This window comes from Camelus bactrianus, chromosome 5 (assembly GCF_048773025.1).
Source record: "Camelus bactrianus isolate YW-2024 breed Bactrian camel chromosome 5, ASM4877302v1, whole genome shotgun sequence".
Taxonomy (NCBI): Eukaryota; Metazoa; Chordata; class Mammalia; order Artiodactyla; family Camelidae; genus Camelus; species Camelus bactrianus.
The window spans coordinates 45,213,926-45,230,951 of NC_133543.1; the positions used below are offsets into that span (position 1 = coordinate 45,213,926).

General features: G+C 33.1%; 1 protein-coding gene across 2 annotated transcripts in view; it reads left to right on the forward strand.

The window, feature by feature from the left end:
* SLC4A10 (solute carrier family 4 member 10) overlaps positions 1-17,026 on the forward strand; it is a 250,673-nt gene that overhangs the window by 56,910 nt on the left and 176,737 nt on the right. The window contains exon 1 of one of the 2 annotated variants that reach the window (XM_074363780.1): positions 8,365-8,640. The exons of the other annotated variant lie outside the window; for it this stretch is intronic. Within the exon in view, the coding sequence (XP_074219881.1) occupies positions 8,560-8,640 (81 nt within the window). The 5' untranslated portion in view covers positions 8,365-8,559. Of the gene's footprint in view, positions 1-8,364; positions 8,641-17,026 lie in introns of those variants that run through there. 2 annotated transcript variants of the gene reach the window in all.

Genomic DNA, 17,026 nt, shown 5'->3' on the forward strand with positions numbered 1-17,026 from the left:
GATTTTTAATATTTCCATGAAATTGGAGCAAAAATATGAGTCAAATGGTAGAAAGACTGAAGTTTGAGCATAATTTTTCCTGGAAAGAGGAAGGACATGGGAAACAGGAGTATTTAATTATTAAAATACTATTCAGAAACTATTTCCTATTTTTATTAGAAAAACATGAACTCTGGAGGGAGGACCTAGCTCAGTGTTAGCGCACATGCTTAGCATGTAGAGGTCTCTGGGTTCAACCCCCAGTACCTCCACTGAAAAATAAATGCCTCTTTAAAAAAAAAAACCAACATGAACTCTGAAGGTATACATTTATAAGATGAGTTATATTGGGGACTGAATTTTAAAATTCAATATTTTGTCTACTTTTTTCAGTGTATATTTTACATAGGTCAGATTTTTCTACATAAATATATTGGGGTCTTGTTTTCCATTTAATATTCAAATATGCTTTTCTTTATCATTAACATCTTTCATTCAGTGCTTACATGGCATTTCATTTTTGTTGTCTCATAAATGAATTAACCTTTCTCTTATTATTTGTACTTTTTCTCTTCTGATAATGTAGCACCAAACATCTTTGTGCGTAAGTCTTAATCTGCATTATTCTTTTTTGTATAGATTCTTCAAACTGGAAATACTAGAAAGGATTGAATATTTTTAAGAATCTTAATACACTTTGCCAAATTACTTTGAAAAGTTGGACTAATTTATACTTTTTAAAGAAGTATTATATAAAACAAAATGGATTACTTAGGTATTCAGAGGTATTCTCTGAAATAAGTTTTTTAATTAAATAAATTTCCTGGGTATAGCATTATAATCTGATATCTCTATACACTACAAAGTGATCACCACCACAAGTCTAGTTACCATCCATCACCATACACCCCCTTCACCCATGTTGTTCACCTTCCCAACCCCTTTCCCCGCTGGTGTCCACTTACCTGTTCTCTGTAACTATGAGTTTGTTTTTATTTTGTTTGTTTGTTTTGTTTTTAGTTTTTACATAGGAGTGAAATCATATAATAATTGTCTTTCTCTGTCTGACTTATTTCACTTAGCATAATACCCTCTAGGTCCATCCATGTTGTTGCAAATGGCAAGATTTCACCCTTTTTAAATGGGAGTAGTAGTCCATTGTGTATATATACCACATCTTCTTTATTCATTCATCTATTGAGGGACATTTAGTTGCTTCCTTATCTCGGCTATTATAAATAATGCTGCAATGAACATATGAACTAGTATTTTCATATTCTTTGCAAAAGTACCCAGAAGTGGAATAGCTGGGTCATGTGGTAGTTCTGTTCTTGATTTTTTTGAGGTATCTCCATACTGTTTTCCATAGTGTCTGCACCAATTTACAGTCCCACCAACAATGTATGAGAGTTTCTGTCTCTCCAGATCCTCTCCAACATTTGTTATGTCTTGTCTTTTGCGATAATAGCCATTCTAAAGGTGTGAGTTGATATCTCATTGTGATTTTGCTCGTGTTGCACTAATAATGATAAGATATTGAACATCTTTTCATGTGCTTGTTGGCCATCTGTATGTCTTTTTTGTAGAAATGTCTCTGTAGCTCCTCTGTCCATTTTTAAATTGGGTTGTTTGTTTTTTTGTTGTTGAGTTGTATGAGTTCTTCATGTATTTTTGATATTAACCCCTTTTCATATGTATGATTTACAAATACTTTCTCTCATTCAGTATGTTGCCTTTCATTTGATGACCGTTTCCTTCACTGTGCAGAAGCTTTTTAGTTTGATGTAGTCTCATTTGTTTATTTTTGCTTTTGTTTTCCTTGTCTTTGGGGTCAGATCCATAAAAACATTGCTATGACTGATGTCAGTAAGGTTACAGCCTGTGTTTTCCTTAGGAATTTTATGGTTTCAGGTCTTACACTCAAGTCTTTAATTCATTTTGAGTTAATTTTTGTGTATGGTGTCAGATAGTAGTCTAGTTTCATTCTTTTGCTTGCGGCTGCTCAGTTTTCCCAGCACCATTTATTGAAGATACTATTATTTCTCCATTGGATGTTCTTTGCATTTTTGTCCTAAATTAATTGTACATATAAGTGTGGATTTATTTCTGGGATTTCTGTTCTGTTCTATTAATCCGTGTGTCTGTTTTTGTGCCAGTATCATGCTGTTTTGAACACAATAACTTTGTAGTATTGTTTGAAATCAGAGGTGTGATACCCCTAGCTTTTTTCTTTCTCAGTGTTGTTTTGGATGTTTGGAGTCTTTTGTGGATCCATACAAATTTAGAACTGTTTTTTTCTAGTTCTGTGAAATATGTCATTGGAATTTTGGTAAGGATTGTATTGTATCTGTAGCTTTCTTTGGGTAATATGGACTCCTAAGTCTATCTGGTCTAAAGTGTTTTTAAGTCTAAAGTTTCCTTAATGATAACCTGTCTGGATGACCTATCCATTGATATAAGTAGGATGTTGTATTTCCCTATTATTATTATATTGCTTTAAATTTCTCCCTTGAAGTCTGTTAATATTTGCTTTGTATATCTTGGTGCTCCTCTTTTGGGTACCTAGACATTTATGCATATTATATCTTTTTACTGGATTGAACCTTTTATCATTATGCAATACCTTTCTTTGTCTTTTATTACAGTCTTTGTTTTAAAGTCTATTTTGTCTGATATGAGGATAGCTACTTCAGCTTTCTTTTTGCTTCCATTTTCATGGAATATCTTTTTCCAATCTTTTACTTTCAGTCTGTGTGTGTCCTTTCTTCTGAAGTGAGTCTCATGTAGGCATCATATAGATGTTTTGTTTTTTTAGCCATTCAGCCACTGTATGTGGTGAATTTTGGTTGATGAATTTAGTCTATTTACATTTAAAGTAATTTTTGATAGATATATACTTATTGCCATTTTTTTGTCGTTTGTCTGGCTATTTTGTAGTTCCTCTATGTTTCTTTCTTCTATTTTTCTCTTCCCTTGTGTTTTGATGTTTTTCTTTAGTGCTGTGTTTAAATTCCTTTCTCATTTTGTGTATTTATTATAGGCTTTTTCCTTGTGGTTACAGTGAGTTTCATATATAACATGTAAATAGTAACCTCTTTTATACTTTTGATGACATATTTTGCATCTTTTTATTTTATGCATCCCTTAACTAATTATTGTAAATTTAATTAATTTTATTACACTTGTCTTTTAACTCTCCTACTTGCTTTGTAACTTGACTGATCCACTACCTTTATTATATATTTACCTTCTCCAGTGAGATTTTTAGTTTTGTATTATTAATTAGTGCCATTTATTTTCAGCTTCAGTAAGTCCCTTTAACATTTCTTGTAGGGCTGGTGACAAACTCCTTCAGCTTTGGTTATCTGGAAAACTCTTGATCTCTCCTTAAATTCTGAATGATAACCTTGCTGGGTAGAGAATTCTTTGTTGGGAGTTTTTTCTTTTCAGCACCTTAAATATGTCATGCAACTCCTTTCTGGCCTATAACATTTCTGCTGAAAAATCTGCTCATAGTCTTAATGGAGTTTCCCTTGTACATAACAAGTTGTTTTTCTCTTGCTGCTTTTAGGATTCTCTCTTTATTCCTAACTTTTATCATTTTAACTATAATGTGCCTTGGTGTGTGTCTTGAGTTCATCTCAGTTGGAACTCTCTTGGCTTCCTGGACCTGGATATCTGTTTCCATCCCAGGTTAAGGAAGTTTTCAGCCACTATTTATTCAAATAATTTTCCTAGTCCTTTACTCTCTCTTCTCCTTCTGGGATCCCTATAGTGCAAATGGTATTCTGCTTCATGTTGTCCCAAAGATCCCTTAAAGTATCTTCATTTTTAAAAAATTCTTTTTTCATTTTTCTGCTCTATCTAGGTGAGTTCCATTGTTCCATCTTCCAGCTTATTGATTCATTCCTCTACCTCATCCAGACTGCTGCTGAACCCCTCTAATGCATTTTTTAGTTCAGTTAAAGCTTCTTCTTAGTACTTTCTTATATTTTCTATCTCTTTGTTGAAGTTATTGCTGTGTTCATTCATTCTTCTCCCAAGTCTGATGTCATCTTTATGACCATTACTTTGAGCTCTTTATTAGGTAGATTGCTTATCTTTGTTTTGTTTAGTTCTTCTTCTGAAGTTTTGTCTTGTTCTTTTGATTAGAACACATTCCTCTATCTTCTCATTTTGCCTAATTTTCTGTGTTTGTTTCTGTGTATTCGATAAATCAACCATCGCTCTCAGTCTTTCATTGAAAGAGTGGCCTTATTTAGGAGATGTCCTGTTGGGGCTCAGAAATGCAATCTGGCCTGGCCACCAAAGCCAGGAGCTCAAGGGATGTCTTCTATGTGGGTTGCACGCACCTTCTCTTTGTGGTGGGGCTGTGGCTGCTACTGCAGCACACTGATGGGCATGGCTGGCCCCTGGACTGGCTGTGGGGCTCAGCTGTGGCTGCTGCAGTGCATTGGTGGGCAGGGCTGGTCTCTAGACCAGCTCTGGGGCATGGCCAAAAAAAGAATGCTTTATGATTAAAAAAACTTTAATATAAAAAACTTGATTCTTATGGATATTTTTCTGAAATATTTACTATGTTTTTCAGTCTAATGAAAATATGTGAAACTATTAAAATGGAAGTTATTTTAATTACTGAAGATAAAATAAATTATTACGAAGACATAATGATTTATATTGGGGAAAACTTGGAACAAAGATACAAGAATTCTAAATTCTGCCCTTGGCTCTGCTACTAGCTGGCCTTGGACAAATCATTTAACTTTTATAAATTTCAGCTACCTTATGTGTAAAACAAGGGCTTTGGTTTGCATATTCCCTAAGAAATGAATAATGAGAGCTAGATATGTGATAATTATTATAAAATTCTTACTATTTTTAAGATGTTAGTTCTTTATTACTTGGGATGTTTTGATGTTCAGCAGATCATTAAAAAATAGACGAAGTTTTAAGTTTATTTCATCCTTTTGGATCTTTCTTCATTCAAACTGAGGGTTCCTTTGCTAGTGTTCTTCATTGCTTTCAATCACACTTTCGTTAGATAGACTTGTTAGGGAAAATGTAGAGGCATTGTGCTTCCTTATTATGAGAATACCTTAATAACATTGTTATGTGTAGCATACTGTATGAATAAAATTTTTCCATAGAGCAATAGTCTTCTAAAAAATAGGTGTCCATTAGTTTTAACTAGTTAGCCCATGTTAAATTACTGTTAATTGTTATATTTGATGTATGTTAATATAATCCATTAATCAGGTAATGGATTGTAAATGAATACTTTTTTGGCTTATGTTGATCTTATTAACTAAATGGTAGAGAGATTAAGAGCTTCTTTGTATTGTGGGTTTTATATTCTTATCGCAAAGATCAATTAAGTGTGCTGGCAAGAAAACACTGAGGAAAATTAAGTTATATATACTAATAAATAATGTCCAGTGACTGATGAAAATAAAGTTTATATCAATGTTATGACAAAATGTATGAAAGAAAAGTATAATTTTCAGTTTATTTGTCATTTATTTATTCATTTGTAATAACTTTGATTGTTCAGCATTAAACATGTTATGAGAAGACACAGAAGAAATGTCATTTTCACAATTTTCTTGCTGTTTTATAAAAACTAAACATATCCACATGAAATGGATACATGACAATACAACAGGGCATGTGATGAAAGTATATTGATGGTCAAAATGAAAATATGTAATAATTTAGGAGGTGAGGACTAAACCTTGACCCTTCTCTCTACCTCATGTCTCACATTTAATCCCCAAATCCTTTTCCTTCTTGCTAAAAAGTGTATCTGGAATCTTTCCATTTCTCTCCATTCCTACTGCTACCAGTTTGGTTCAGGCCATCATTATACTCTGTCCCAAATTGTATAACTTGTCTCTCTTTCTCCACTTTTATTTTATGCAATTGATTCTCTGCCATCTCCAGAATAATCTTAAACTACAAAAATGATTGTGTTAATGGCTTCTCATTCCCCTGAAGATTCAGCTCATACTTTTTAAATAGTTTCTGAAGATTCTTGTGATTAGACCTTGGTTTACCCTTTTTAACCTCATGTTTTCCCTCTGTCCTACTTATCCTTTATGGTCTAATCATGCTGTATTTACCATTCCTTGAATGTGACTTGCCCAGGATCTTCTCAGTTTTAACAGTACTTTCTTAGGAAGATCCTTTCTCATCCCTCGATTAGGGTCAGATGCCTTGCCATCACTCTCATATCATTTCTTAATATTCTGTTATGACAAAACATACTCATTTAATTGTCTGCTTTTGTGATGGCATATCTTACGCTGTCATGGATTCTCTAGCACAGTATCTGACACATAGAAGATGTTTAATATTTTCTACATGAAGATAAATATGGAAAGGGAGATGTTACTGCTTAGTAACATGCATTATTGAGATGATAGCTCTTAAAGAATGAGGACTTATTTTGATTACAATAGAGTAAATACTACATATATAAATCATATTTGCCTACGTATGATTTTCCATTCAGGTATGTCATTGTACAGATACAGCCAAAATACCAAACCCTTTGTCTGAACATGTGCAGTTAGAGGCAGTAGTTTCTCTAAAGGCATAATCTGAATCAGGCTATTAAAGAAGCCTACTTGTTCTTTCCTTTGTTTCTTTTCTTTTCTTTCCTTTTCTTTTCTTTTCTTTTTTCTTCCTTTCCTTTTCTTCCTTCCTTCTTTCCTTTCTTCCTTCCTTCCTTCCTCTCTCTCTCTCCCCCTCCCTCCCTCCCTTCCTCCTTTCTTTGTTCTTTGTTTGTTTGTTTGTTTGTTTCTTTCTTTCTTTCTTTCTTTCTTTCTTTCTTTCTTTCTTTCTTTCTCCCTTTCTTTCTCCCTTCCTTTCTCCCTTTATTTCTTTCCTTTCCTTTCCTTTCTTTTCTTTCCTTTCTTCAAATAAAAATTGGATATATTTAAGGTATAGTAATTTTTTACCCTAGATTGATTGAGATGTAATTGACATATAACATTGTGCATGTTTAAGGTGTATAACATGTTAATTTGTTACAATTATATATTGCAAAATAACTACTACCAGAGTGTAACTTTCAAGTATATAATACAATATTATTAAATATAATCTCTATACTGTACATTAGATTCCTAGAACTTACTCATCTTATAACTGGAAATTTGTACTTTTGACCAACATATCTCCTATTCGCCTGTCCCTCAATCTCTTGAAGAGGCCCAGTTTTTAAGACTCATTTTGACTGGTCTCCATGATAATACAAACTATGCTCATCAAATATTATGAGAGGCAGAAGGGAAATTATACTGATTCATTATTAGTCTACACTTAACATAAAACATTTTCTGTGTAGCACTTTAGCTGTCATTAAATTTCATTTAGTTTAGTTCACAGGTATATAAATAAATTGTAGATATATAAATAAAGTGTTCACTAATTTAAGCTATACATAATGCGAGGGCTGTTTTAGGGAAATATGCTGTGTTTCGTGTCCTAATTTTGAATTCAATTAAATTGATTATAATTTAGTCTTTGTTTATTTAAAAATATTACCTATTACCTTTAATCACATGATAAAGAGAAACTATTTCCATTTATAATTTTGAGGATATTGGTTTTCTATTAGACTACTTTATCTTAAAATTCTTTGATTCTACTGTGTTGTAAAAGAGAAAGAAAGCATTACAAGTACCTTGATGAACACAAATGAGATGCAATAAAAAATCATAATAAAAATGCCAATAACTTAGGTTTCATTCGGTTTAACCATGCAGTTTAGAAATTTGATAATAGCACTTCATCTTTTGTATGCTAAACTCTTCAGTAAATATTATACCTTTTATAATAATATAAAAGATATTTTGATTTGAAGCATGTTGGTCTGAAGAAAATAAAAATGAAGTTCCTGAGAATTAAAAAGTGAATAAGTCTTTACCTATCTATTTATCTACTGTTATCTATTTATCTACTGTTATACCTGATTGTCAAAGATTTCCAGAATAAAAATTCATCATTTTAGGAACTTCTAATTTTGATGGGTTGGATGAGTGGTGATACAATTTGGAGGGAAGAAGAGTCCTTTAAAAGAGAGAACAATTTAGCTTTTTAAGTCATTAAAGCTTAGTCATATATAGAGTAAACTGCCTAATAATTAAGAACTGACATTTTAACATGATATTTGCAACAGACACATTGGACACTTAACTAAATATAACGTTGCTTATTTTTAAAGGAATGACAAAAAATCAAACTTTCCTTGACAGTGAAATCTTTATGGTATCAGAAGTGGGAAACCTAAAATACGTGGCTCATTCTCTGTTTGGCTGATGCAGAATTGCTCTAAGCAGTAAGCTTACTGTTTTCAGACAGCATTAGCAGCTTCAGCAAATACAACTGTGTCATCCTCCCTTAATGCGTGGTGTTTGTAACTGCAAAGGGGAGATGATAAACAGCATATGAGATCTTATATTTCATGATGAGTTAAAAAGATACTGATGGACAGATTTGCTGTTTGATGTTTTCTTCACTAGCCCTGAAGATGCTGAGACATAGAGATGGCTGTGATTATCTTTTCTAAGACAGGAAATGCAATCTTTAGGGGTTTCTGGAAATAGAAAGGTCATGCAGTCTGGAACCTGTGAGCCTTTTCAATCTCTAAGTCATCAGGTATGACCTCATGAATTATGATGATACTATTAGATTGCAGAGTTATTGTTTTTTCTAGTTCTGAGTCATTTAGATTATATTAATCAATGTAATATTTATTATCAGATTCTTTTTAGGATCTTTGAATAAGTAATATTTATAGCAATAGACACCAGCTAAACAATATGACTTTTAGAAGTATGTGTGTGTATGTGTTCAAGTTTCTGTTTAATTTAGCTTTTTATGGGGAAATGGGGAGTAAGGAAAGAGATTCTTTGTATGTGATTAAGGGCAAGGTTTAGAGCTCTACAGGTTTTTCCAGATTAAGCCTGAATATAGTCAAATTGTATCTTTTATTTTGAATGATAAAAATAGCATAAATTGTTCAAACTGGTAAGGATACAGCATAGCTAGTTGCTTATATATAATGACACATTAAAATTTTTATCTGGGATTTCTTAAGCATAGAAACAGATGTTGCTACTATTGTACTGTGCAATCACACAACAACCCAAGTGTGATGAGTGGAAGCATGTTTATCAGCATCTGAACTATAAGCTATTTTCCTGAAATCTATTTTTAGTGTCTAAACTGTTTTAAAAGGCATTGCTTTTAATTCTTTCTCAGATCTATTGAAATAATGATGCTTTTGGCCTTCTTACTGTAGAGATCTGCTGGGGCATTTATAATAGATGAAAGCAGGGGAGAAATCTGTTTTGTTGTTTTGTTTTTTACAAAAAAATCTTGTGACATATAAGCCTGTTTAAGATTTTTGACCCAGAGATATTGCGCATTTGTTTCCTTTCATTTTCAAAATGAAAAGACTTGATTACATTAAACATAGTAACTACAAAGAGTAGGGAATCATCACAGCAAAGAATTTGAATTTATATACCCATTTTATCCTGAAGCTCTGCTATTTATTTTAAACCATTTTAACCTATTAAGTTATAATACATTTAACTTTGGTTTGTTACAGAATTACATGCCTCGGTAAGAAACTGTGTCTGTGTTTAACATGCAGTTTTTGAAGGAAATTTATTTTATTTTTTTAGGTTACACATATTTCTGCCTCAATTTTAGAGAACTTGGCAGATACTTGACAATGTATTCCATATTATATGAGCAAAAAAGAAATGAAACATTACAGCATTTCTCAGCAGAAAGATAGTTTTGTCCTCTTGATTCTGTAGCTTGATTAGGATTTAATGCCTCATCAGGGTAAAATGATGTATTAAATATGAACATGTTTTTCAAAAGACTGAAGTGGAAGTCGGAAACAGTGATTTGATTCAGTTGAAGGGTCAGTTTCTCCTTTTTAATTAAAAACACACTAAAAATTATACCTACTGATATTGGCTATAATTTATATGTTATTCAGGCTACTTAGCCAGCTTATATTCTTATTAGTAGGGAAGACTGCCATATTTTTAAGCTTGATTAGTTTTGGAATGATTTGAATATACCTTTTAGTTGCTACAAAACCTGTTTAATCTGTTAGAATTTATTTCCAGTATTTGCATGTATTAGTCACTATGAGTACATTCTGTTTCTTGGCATTGCTTTGGGATTCTTCTAGGTATTGGTTTCACAACATCCTGCTGGATTTTTCACTGTATTTATGACCTTTCAAAAGAACCAAACCATAAAGATTTTTGGTTACTTCCCTTCACTGGCATTTAAATGGGGATATCTCGATTTTGTGAGGTGAAAAACTACTGTCTTAGAGTTGTTATTTCTTTTACAAATAGGGAGAAAATTCCTCTCTGTTGCTATGCCAAAATACATTCTATTAAAAAGTAAAGATTGGTTAGAATGTTACAGACATTTAAACGTAATGTCAACCTTTTTTCCTGTGTGGCAAGATGTTCTTGACCTTTTGAATAGTGAAACTGATTATAAATCTGCCCAGTAACATGTAGTCATCTTAACAATTGGTCATCTTCTTTTTATAATGGTTGCCTCTGCCGGTACCATTTTACACATGCATTTCGTTATACATTGTAAAGGTTTCTGAGGGTAAGCTGTCTGTAAATAACTAAGTAGTTGTTCAGTTCAGTGAACGTTATGTGAAGGCTGGTCATTTGCCCAATTTGATATGAGAAATACAGAAAAGAAAAAGTTGTTTACTGCTTTTAAGGAGATTATGAGAAAATGTACATTATGAGCTATACTCACAATTTGAATTGAGTTTTTGAAAGTGGTATACTACAATCAGTTTTAATATAACTCATAAACTGCTAAGTCCTAGGATGAGTTACATATAACTCTTTTTTTTCCCCTCATATAAATTTCTTGGAAAAATAAAAGATTGGATCAAACTGTATAATCAAGTGTTTATAATTTTGACAACTGCATTAACTTTTTTTTTATAACATATTAAATTCTTTTTAATTTATAAACTGGGGGCATTATAAACTGTGAAGCAATAAGATAACTTTATATGTTTTATAAGCCATAGTTTTCAATTTGAGAATCAAGGTAGATCTAGCCCATTGGTGGGAGGCAGAAGCAGGGACCCCAAGAATCAGCTCAAAACAGTGATGTGACCAATCCAGTCTAATTCCAGGCTAGGCATAGGTCATTATGTATATGGAAGGGGGTTTTGACTTCACAGGGACTAAACTTTGGGAATAGGGAATAGCAAGTTTGGGAGTGTTTGATGTTAGGTAGGTCATTTGGGGGAGTCCTTTGAATTAAATGGGGAGGGTAAGATTCACCTTAGGTTCAGAGAAGGGGACTGGGAGAAACTAGTAGGGAAGTATACTTTAGCCAGCTGGCTGTTGGACATCCAGGTACTACTCTCTTCTCTTTCATACCAGTATGCTTGGCTGAAAGTATCAAGGAGGTGGGTAGAGAAAATGCAAAAACTGGGGCATGATGCCCAATATGCCTGATTTCTTAAATTAGAGCAATAGAAAATTGGTTTGCAGATTCTTCTGGTTTGTATAGTATGGTGGTTAAACATTCAGATTGCCATGTTCACAAAGTTTAAATCTTAGTGGCATCGCTGTTTAATCTTGGGCAAATTACTTAACCTTTTTGGGTCTTAGTTTCCTCAGTTGTGATATAGGGATAGTAATGGTGCCTACCTTGAGAGTTGTGAAGATCAAATGAGTTAATGTATATACAGAACTTGTAAGAGTACTGGTATATACCAAGCATGTTATTGCTGACATTATCTGTTGGCAGACGTTATCATATACACTCTAAGAACTAGGATACGCTATTAGCAGATGTTCATAATGGTCGTCATGTAGTTCAGTTTTGACCCCTCTTCCTCATTCTCCTTATCCAATAAGAAATTCAGTCAGAATTGGTGCACTGAAATAAAGATGGTTACAAAAAGGCAAACAAAGAAAAACATGCTACAGCTGATTAAATTCTAACATTTACTGACTACAAGAATTGTGACTTGATGAAAAATTTTGTGTTTAAATTTTTGCATCTGCTTACTAGCCTGATTTAAACTTTTATTAGGATTCGGTGTGTGTAGATCTTTTGCTTTCCTATAGTATACCAACTACTTCATGACAGAAAGATTACTGGGCCTTGGGCAAATTTAACAGCAATGTCAAGTCTTTTTTAGTAATCATTGAAGATTAAAATTGAGGAGTAAAAATCAAGGTCTAAATAAAATAATAGAAAAAGTTATATAGCTTGGGTTTAATAATCTGAGTTATTTTTACAATCATCAAAAATGTCCTGGATAAAAACTTCACTGAAAGTTATACACAACTTGTTTTAATAATTTTATTTGTTAATGAGTATTTTTATTCTAGATGAAAGGCTAAAATGAAATATGTTATAAATACAATACTATATATGAATAGAATAATTCAGGTTCCTATTTGATAGCGAATAATAATCTGAATTGCTGATATTTATTTAATGTAAAAATATCAATTTGCTTAAAAATTGTCAAGCTCCTAAGTACAAGTGAGTAATTTGATATTTGGGTAAAATCTTAATCTAAGGCTTAATCTTAAGTGTTACATTTTGTGACATCTTTGCATTTTGGTTCTCTTCTCTTGAGCAATATTCTCAATGTGCAGCTATTTCCCCCATACTGGCACAGGGCCAATCACATCTCAGCACAATGCAATTTGTTTAAACAAACAAACAAAAAAACAAACATTACAAAACCCTACAGTGTTCCAATAAGTACAGTACTAGGCAAGGATATAAAGATCTGAAGGTCCTTGCCTTCAGATAGTCATGGATAGTGAATCACAAACACGAAATACAAGTAACTATGACAGAATGTGGGAAGTAGGGAGTGCCACTGAGATTCAAAAGAGGGATGAAAGAATCATAAAGTATTTTGCTGTGAGTTCAGTTGGCAGAATATTTCAAGCTGCCTGGGGAGAGGAGAAGAGAGGTTAGATGAGGAGTTGGGGAATTACGGCATGGAAGCATCTGAAGTAGACCTTGACGCCTGATCAGGATAGGGGAAAAGTCATTTGGGGCAGAGGAAACATGAACAAAAGTTGGGAGGCAGAAAGCAAATAATATATTTGAATAGCGTGGAGTAGTTCATTTTGGCTTATAGCCAAGTGGGGTAGTTCAGACCATCACAGGGAAGATTTGCTGAGACCAGATAATGAATCTTGAATATTGGATTATGTTTTCTAAACTGAGAACATTTCTGCACTGAACTACTTATTCTTGGGAGAAAATGAAAAAAAAAAAAAAAACAAACCTCAAAGAGCAGTACCTATATTTTTGCATTCATTTTCAGAGCTCTAACCCTCTTGAGACTTTGAAAATGAAAATTAAATTCCTGAGTAGATTTAGTAGTTAGTAGACAAGGCAGGGGGTAGAAGCAAAAGGAAATATTTTAATAAAAGTCTCTATCAAAGTTGCACGTGAGAGCATTTCTCAGTCTATCCACAACCACTCAAAAGTCCTAGATTTCAGATCCTAAGAGACCTCCTGCTTGTCCCTGATGTAAACTCTATTTTATTGGTAGGTAATCTGATTTAGCATTGGCTTAAATATTTTTTAACATTTCCTAGACCGAGGACAATCAAGAGGGATCATTTTAATACAATGAATATGCATGTCACTATGGTGAATATTTGGATAATAAGGATTCGTCTAAGGAAAAATTGGAAAAAGAAATTGCTATTATAATCATGTTGGTCACAGGGATATTTTAGCTTTGCTCTTTGGTAGTATAGGAATGATAAAGTAAACCATTGTTGCTAATACTTTAAATATCACTTTGAAATCTTTACTCCATATACCAGAACTTATTCAGTATTGCCCAGGGGTAGAAAAAAGCTGGTAACATCCAAGAGCAGATTTCCTTTAGATACGACATCTGGGATGGGACTTTTGTTATCAGACCCTGAAGGATGACTTTTGTACATAGGAATTGTGAAAAAAATGGAACTGAATACTCTCATTTAGTACATCATTCATATAAAGTATGTCAGAAGTAAAACTCATGGAATTCTACAAGTGTGAGTAAAAATGAAAGCAGCCACAGTTGCTCTTCTGGCCCTTTATTTAGATCAATAGCAGACCCATATAAGTGAGAACACTCTGCTTCCTCCTGTAGAAATCTGCATTATTTGAAAACGTATTTTCTGGAAGTTCTTGTGAAGTTGTTCATATTAATCCTGTGACTTAACATTGCCTGGGAAAGAGCCACACATATGGTAGGAGCCCAACAAATTTTTACTACTTGTTTAAGAATCATAGACCCATTTCTGGGAGAAACCTTGAAGATCATTGGGCTTTGGGTTGCTTTAAAACTTTTAAACTTTTAAACATTTAAACACTTCTTTCCTCAGAAAAAAACAGGTAAAAGACACTGAAATGATCCTTTCCCTATCCCAAGCCTTTTAAAAATAATAATACAGGAATATAAATAAGCTAAAAAGATAATTGAACATTCCTTTTCAAACTTCTCTTTCTAAAAGGCAGCAGAGCTTGGTTTCAGTGAAGTACATTGCAAAATATGCTGCATACAAATGTATACCATCTATTTCTATCATTCCGTTTTTCAGATTTTACTCAACCTTGTAAGAATGTATTTATTGAGTCTGTTGTGTAGTATGGAGGGAGGCAGTACAGCACAATAGTTAAGAGCTAGATTTCTAGAGCTGGACTCCCTTGTTTGGAGCCCCTATTTTCCATTTACAGGCAGTGTTTATTTTAGTAATGTTACCTAATCTCTCTCTCTTCCTCACTATTATCATCTGTAAAATGAGGATACTGCCAATCTCTAGGTTTGTAATGAAAATCAATGGAATTAATGGATTAATATAAGTAAGTTACTTGAAACAGTACTTAGCTTAACAAATACTAGTTATTATAATTACTCTCCACTGGACTAGGTAAAGTTGAGAAAGCTACAAAAGATGAAGATATAAAACAAACCCATCTCTTAAAGGAATTTACATTAGAGTATATGTAAAGTATTATATATATATATATATACACACATACACAAACACACACATATTTAGAACATATATATGTATACATACACACACATTATACTTTAATTATATATAGTATGCTAAAAAGAAACTGAATAGCTTACCTAAGATCAAAATTGCCAGCAAAGATAGGATGATCAAACCAGGAGGTCTAACTCTAGAGCTCTTGTTCTTAACCAGTCTGTTATACTGCTTAGGGTTATATACGCCTGAATTAGATAGCATTGTATAGGTTAGTGTGTTCTTAATGTCAAATTGAGATGAGAGATATCAAGGTAAACTGAAGGGGGGTGGGTATAGCTCAGTGGTAGAGCACATGCTTAGCATGCACAAGGTTGTGGGTTCAATCCCCAGTACCTCCATTAAAAAAAAAAATCAAGGTAAGCTGAAAGTGCTATGGAAGACTTCATGGAAGAGTTGTGATTTGGCTTTCATTGACTTTCATATGACACATTCTTTCTGATCTCTCTTCCACCACAAATAGTATATGTAAGGTCTTTAGCACAGTTTCTACCATTGGTGCTCAATAAATTATAGTTGTCATTATTGTTATTATCATAATCTTTGTGATAATTTCTTCTCAATATCCCCTAATTGGTGCAGTGTACTATTTAAAAACCGTGACTCTAATCTATACTCATGACTTAACTTACCCGTCAGTGATTCTTAATTGTAACTATGCATCAAAATGAAATGTTTAGCTTTTTAAAAATATTGATGCCCCAGGCTTATTTCAGAAGTACTAAATAAAGTCTTTGGAGATAGAGCCTAGCTTCTACATTTTCAGAAATCTTTCCAAGTAAATCTAATGGGCAGCCAAAATTGAGCTGCTGCTTTACTGGTGATCAATTCCAAATCTATAGCTGAAATCTACATCTTAACCTCTGTCTAGTGTTCCAGACATTGCATCTTGTTAGACATCTCTGCTGATTTATCTTATAAATATCTCAAAGTTGGTATCTCTCATAGTCAACTCATTATTTTATCTTCAAAACCTCCTTGTCTTTCCTAGCATGATGACTTGAAATAATTTTCAACTTTTTAATCTCAACCCTAGATTCAGTTGCTCACCAAGTTATGTAGATTCTTTCTCCTAAGGAGTCCAAAATTTACCTTTTCTTTCCATTTACCATTGTCTTGATCTCTGTGTGAGTTCACACGCATTTCTCATCTGGACTATTGTAATCATTTCTTAATTGGTATCTCTTTTTCTTCCCATTGCTCATCTTCAAAGCAACCTACTCACCACTCAGCTGTCAGAGTATTCTTTCTAAAATGGAGACCAGGAGCAGGCATTTGTCTACTTAAACTCCTTCTAAGGCTCTCCATTTCCTTCATGATTATTTTCACAGTTCAAAAAAGTGAGAATATATGATATTTATCTTTCCCTGTCTGACTTATTTCACTTGGCATAATGCCCTCAAGGTCCATCCATGTTGTTGTAAATGACAAGATTTCCTTCTTTCTCATGGCTAAATAATTGCATTTATTTTATTCATTCATTTATCTGTTGATGGACACTTAAGCTGTTTCCATATCTTGGATATTGTGAATAGTGTGGCAACAAATATGGGAGTACAGACATCTCTTTAAAATAGTGGTTTTATTTCCTTTGGATATATAATCAGAAGTGGGACTGCTGGATCATATGGTAGTTATATTTTTAATTTTTTGAGGAATGAGGAAATGACATTTAAACTTAGCCACCTTTAGTTAAGCTTAGTCTAAATTATACTGGTTAGATAGAGATACGCTCTCTCCATCCTTTTAAAATGCTCTTCTCTTTGCCTGTAATGCCTTTGGTCCCTCACTTCTCTTATTTTTGCCTGCCTAACTCTTTCTTTTGCCTCAAGATTTATTTAGATTAGGCCTTGCCTCCTTTTGAAACATTCCCTCATCCCTTAAGAGTGAATAAGGTGGCTTTTTCTTATGTTCTTCTGGATTCTAATATTTAG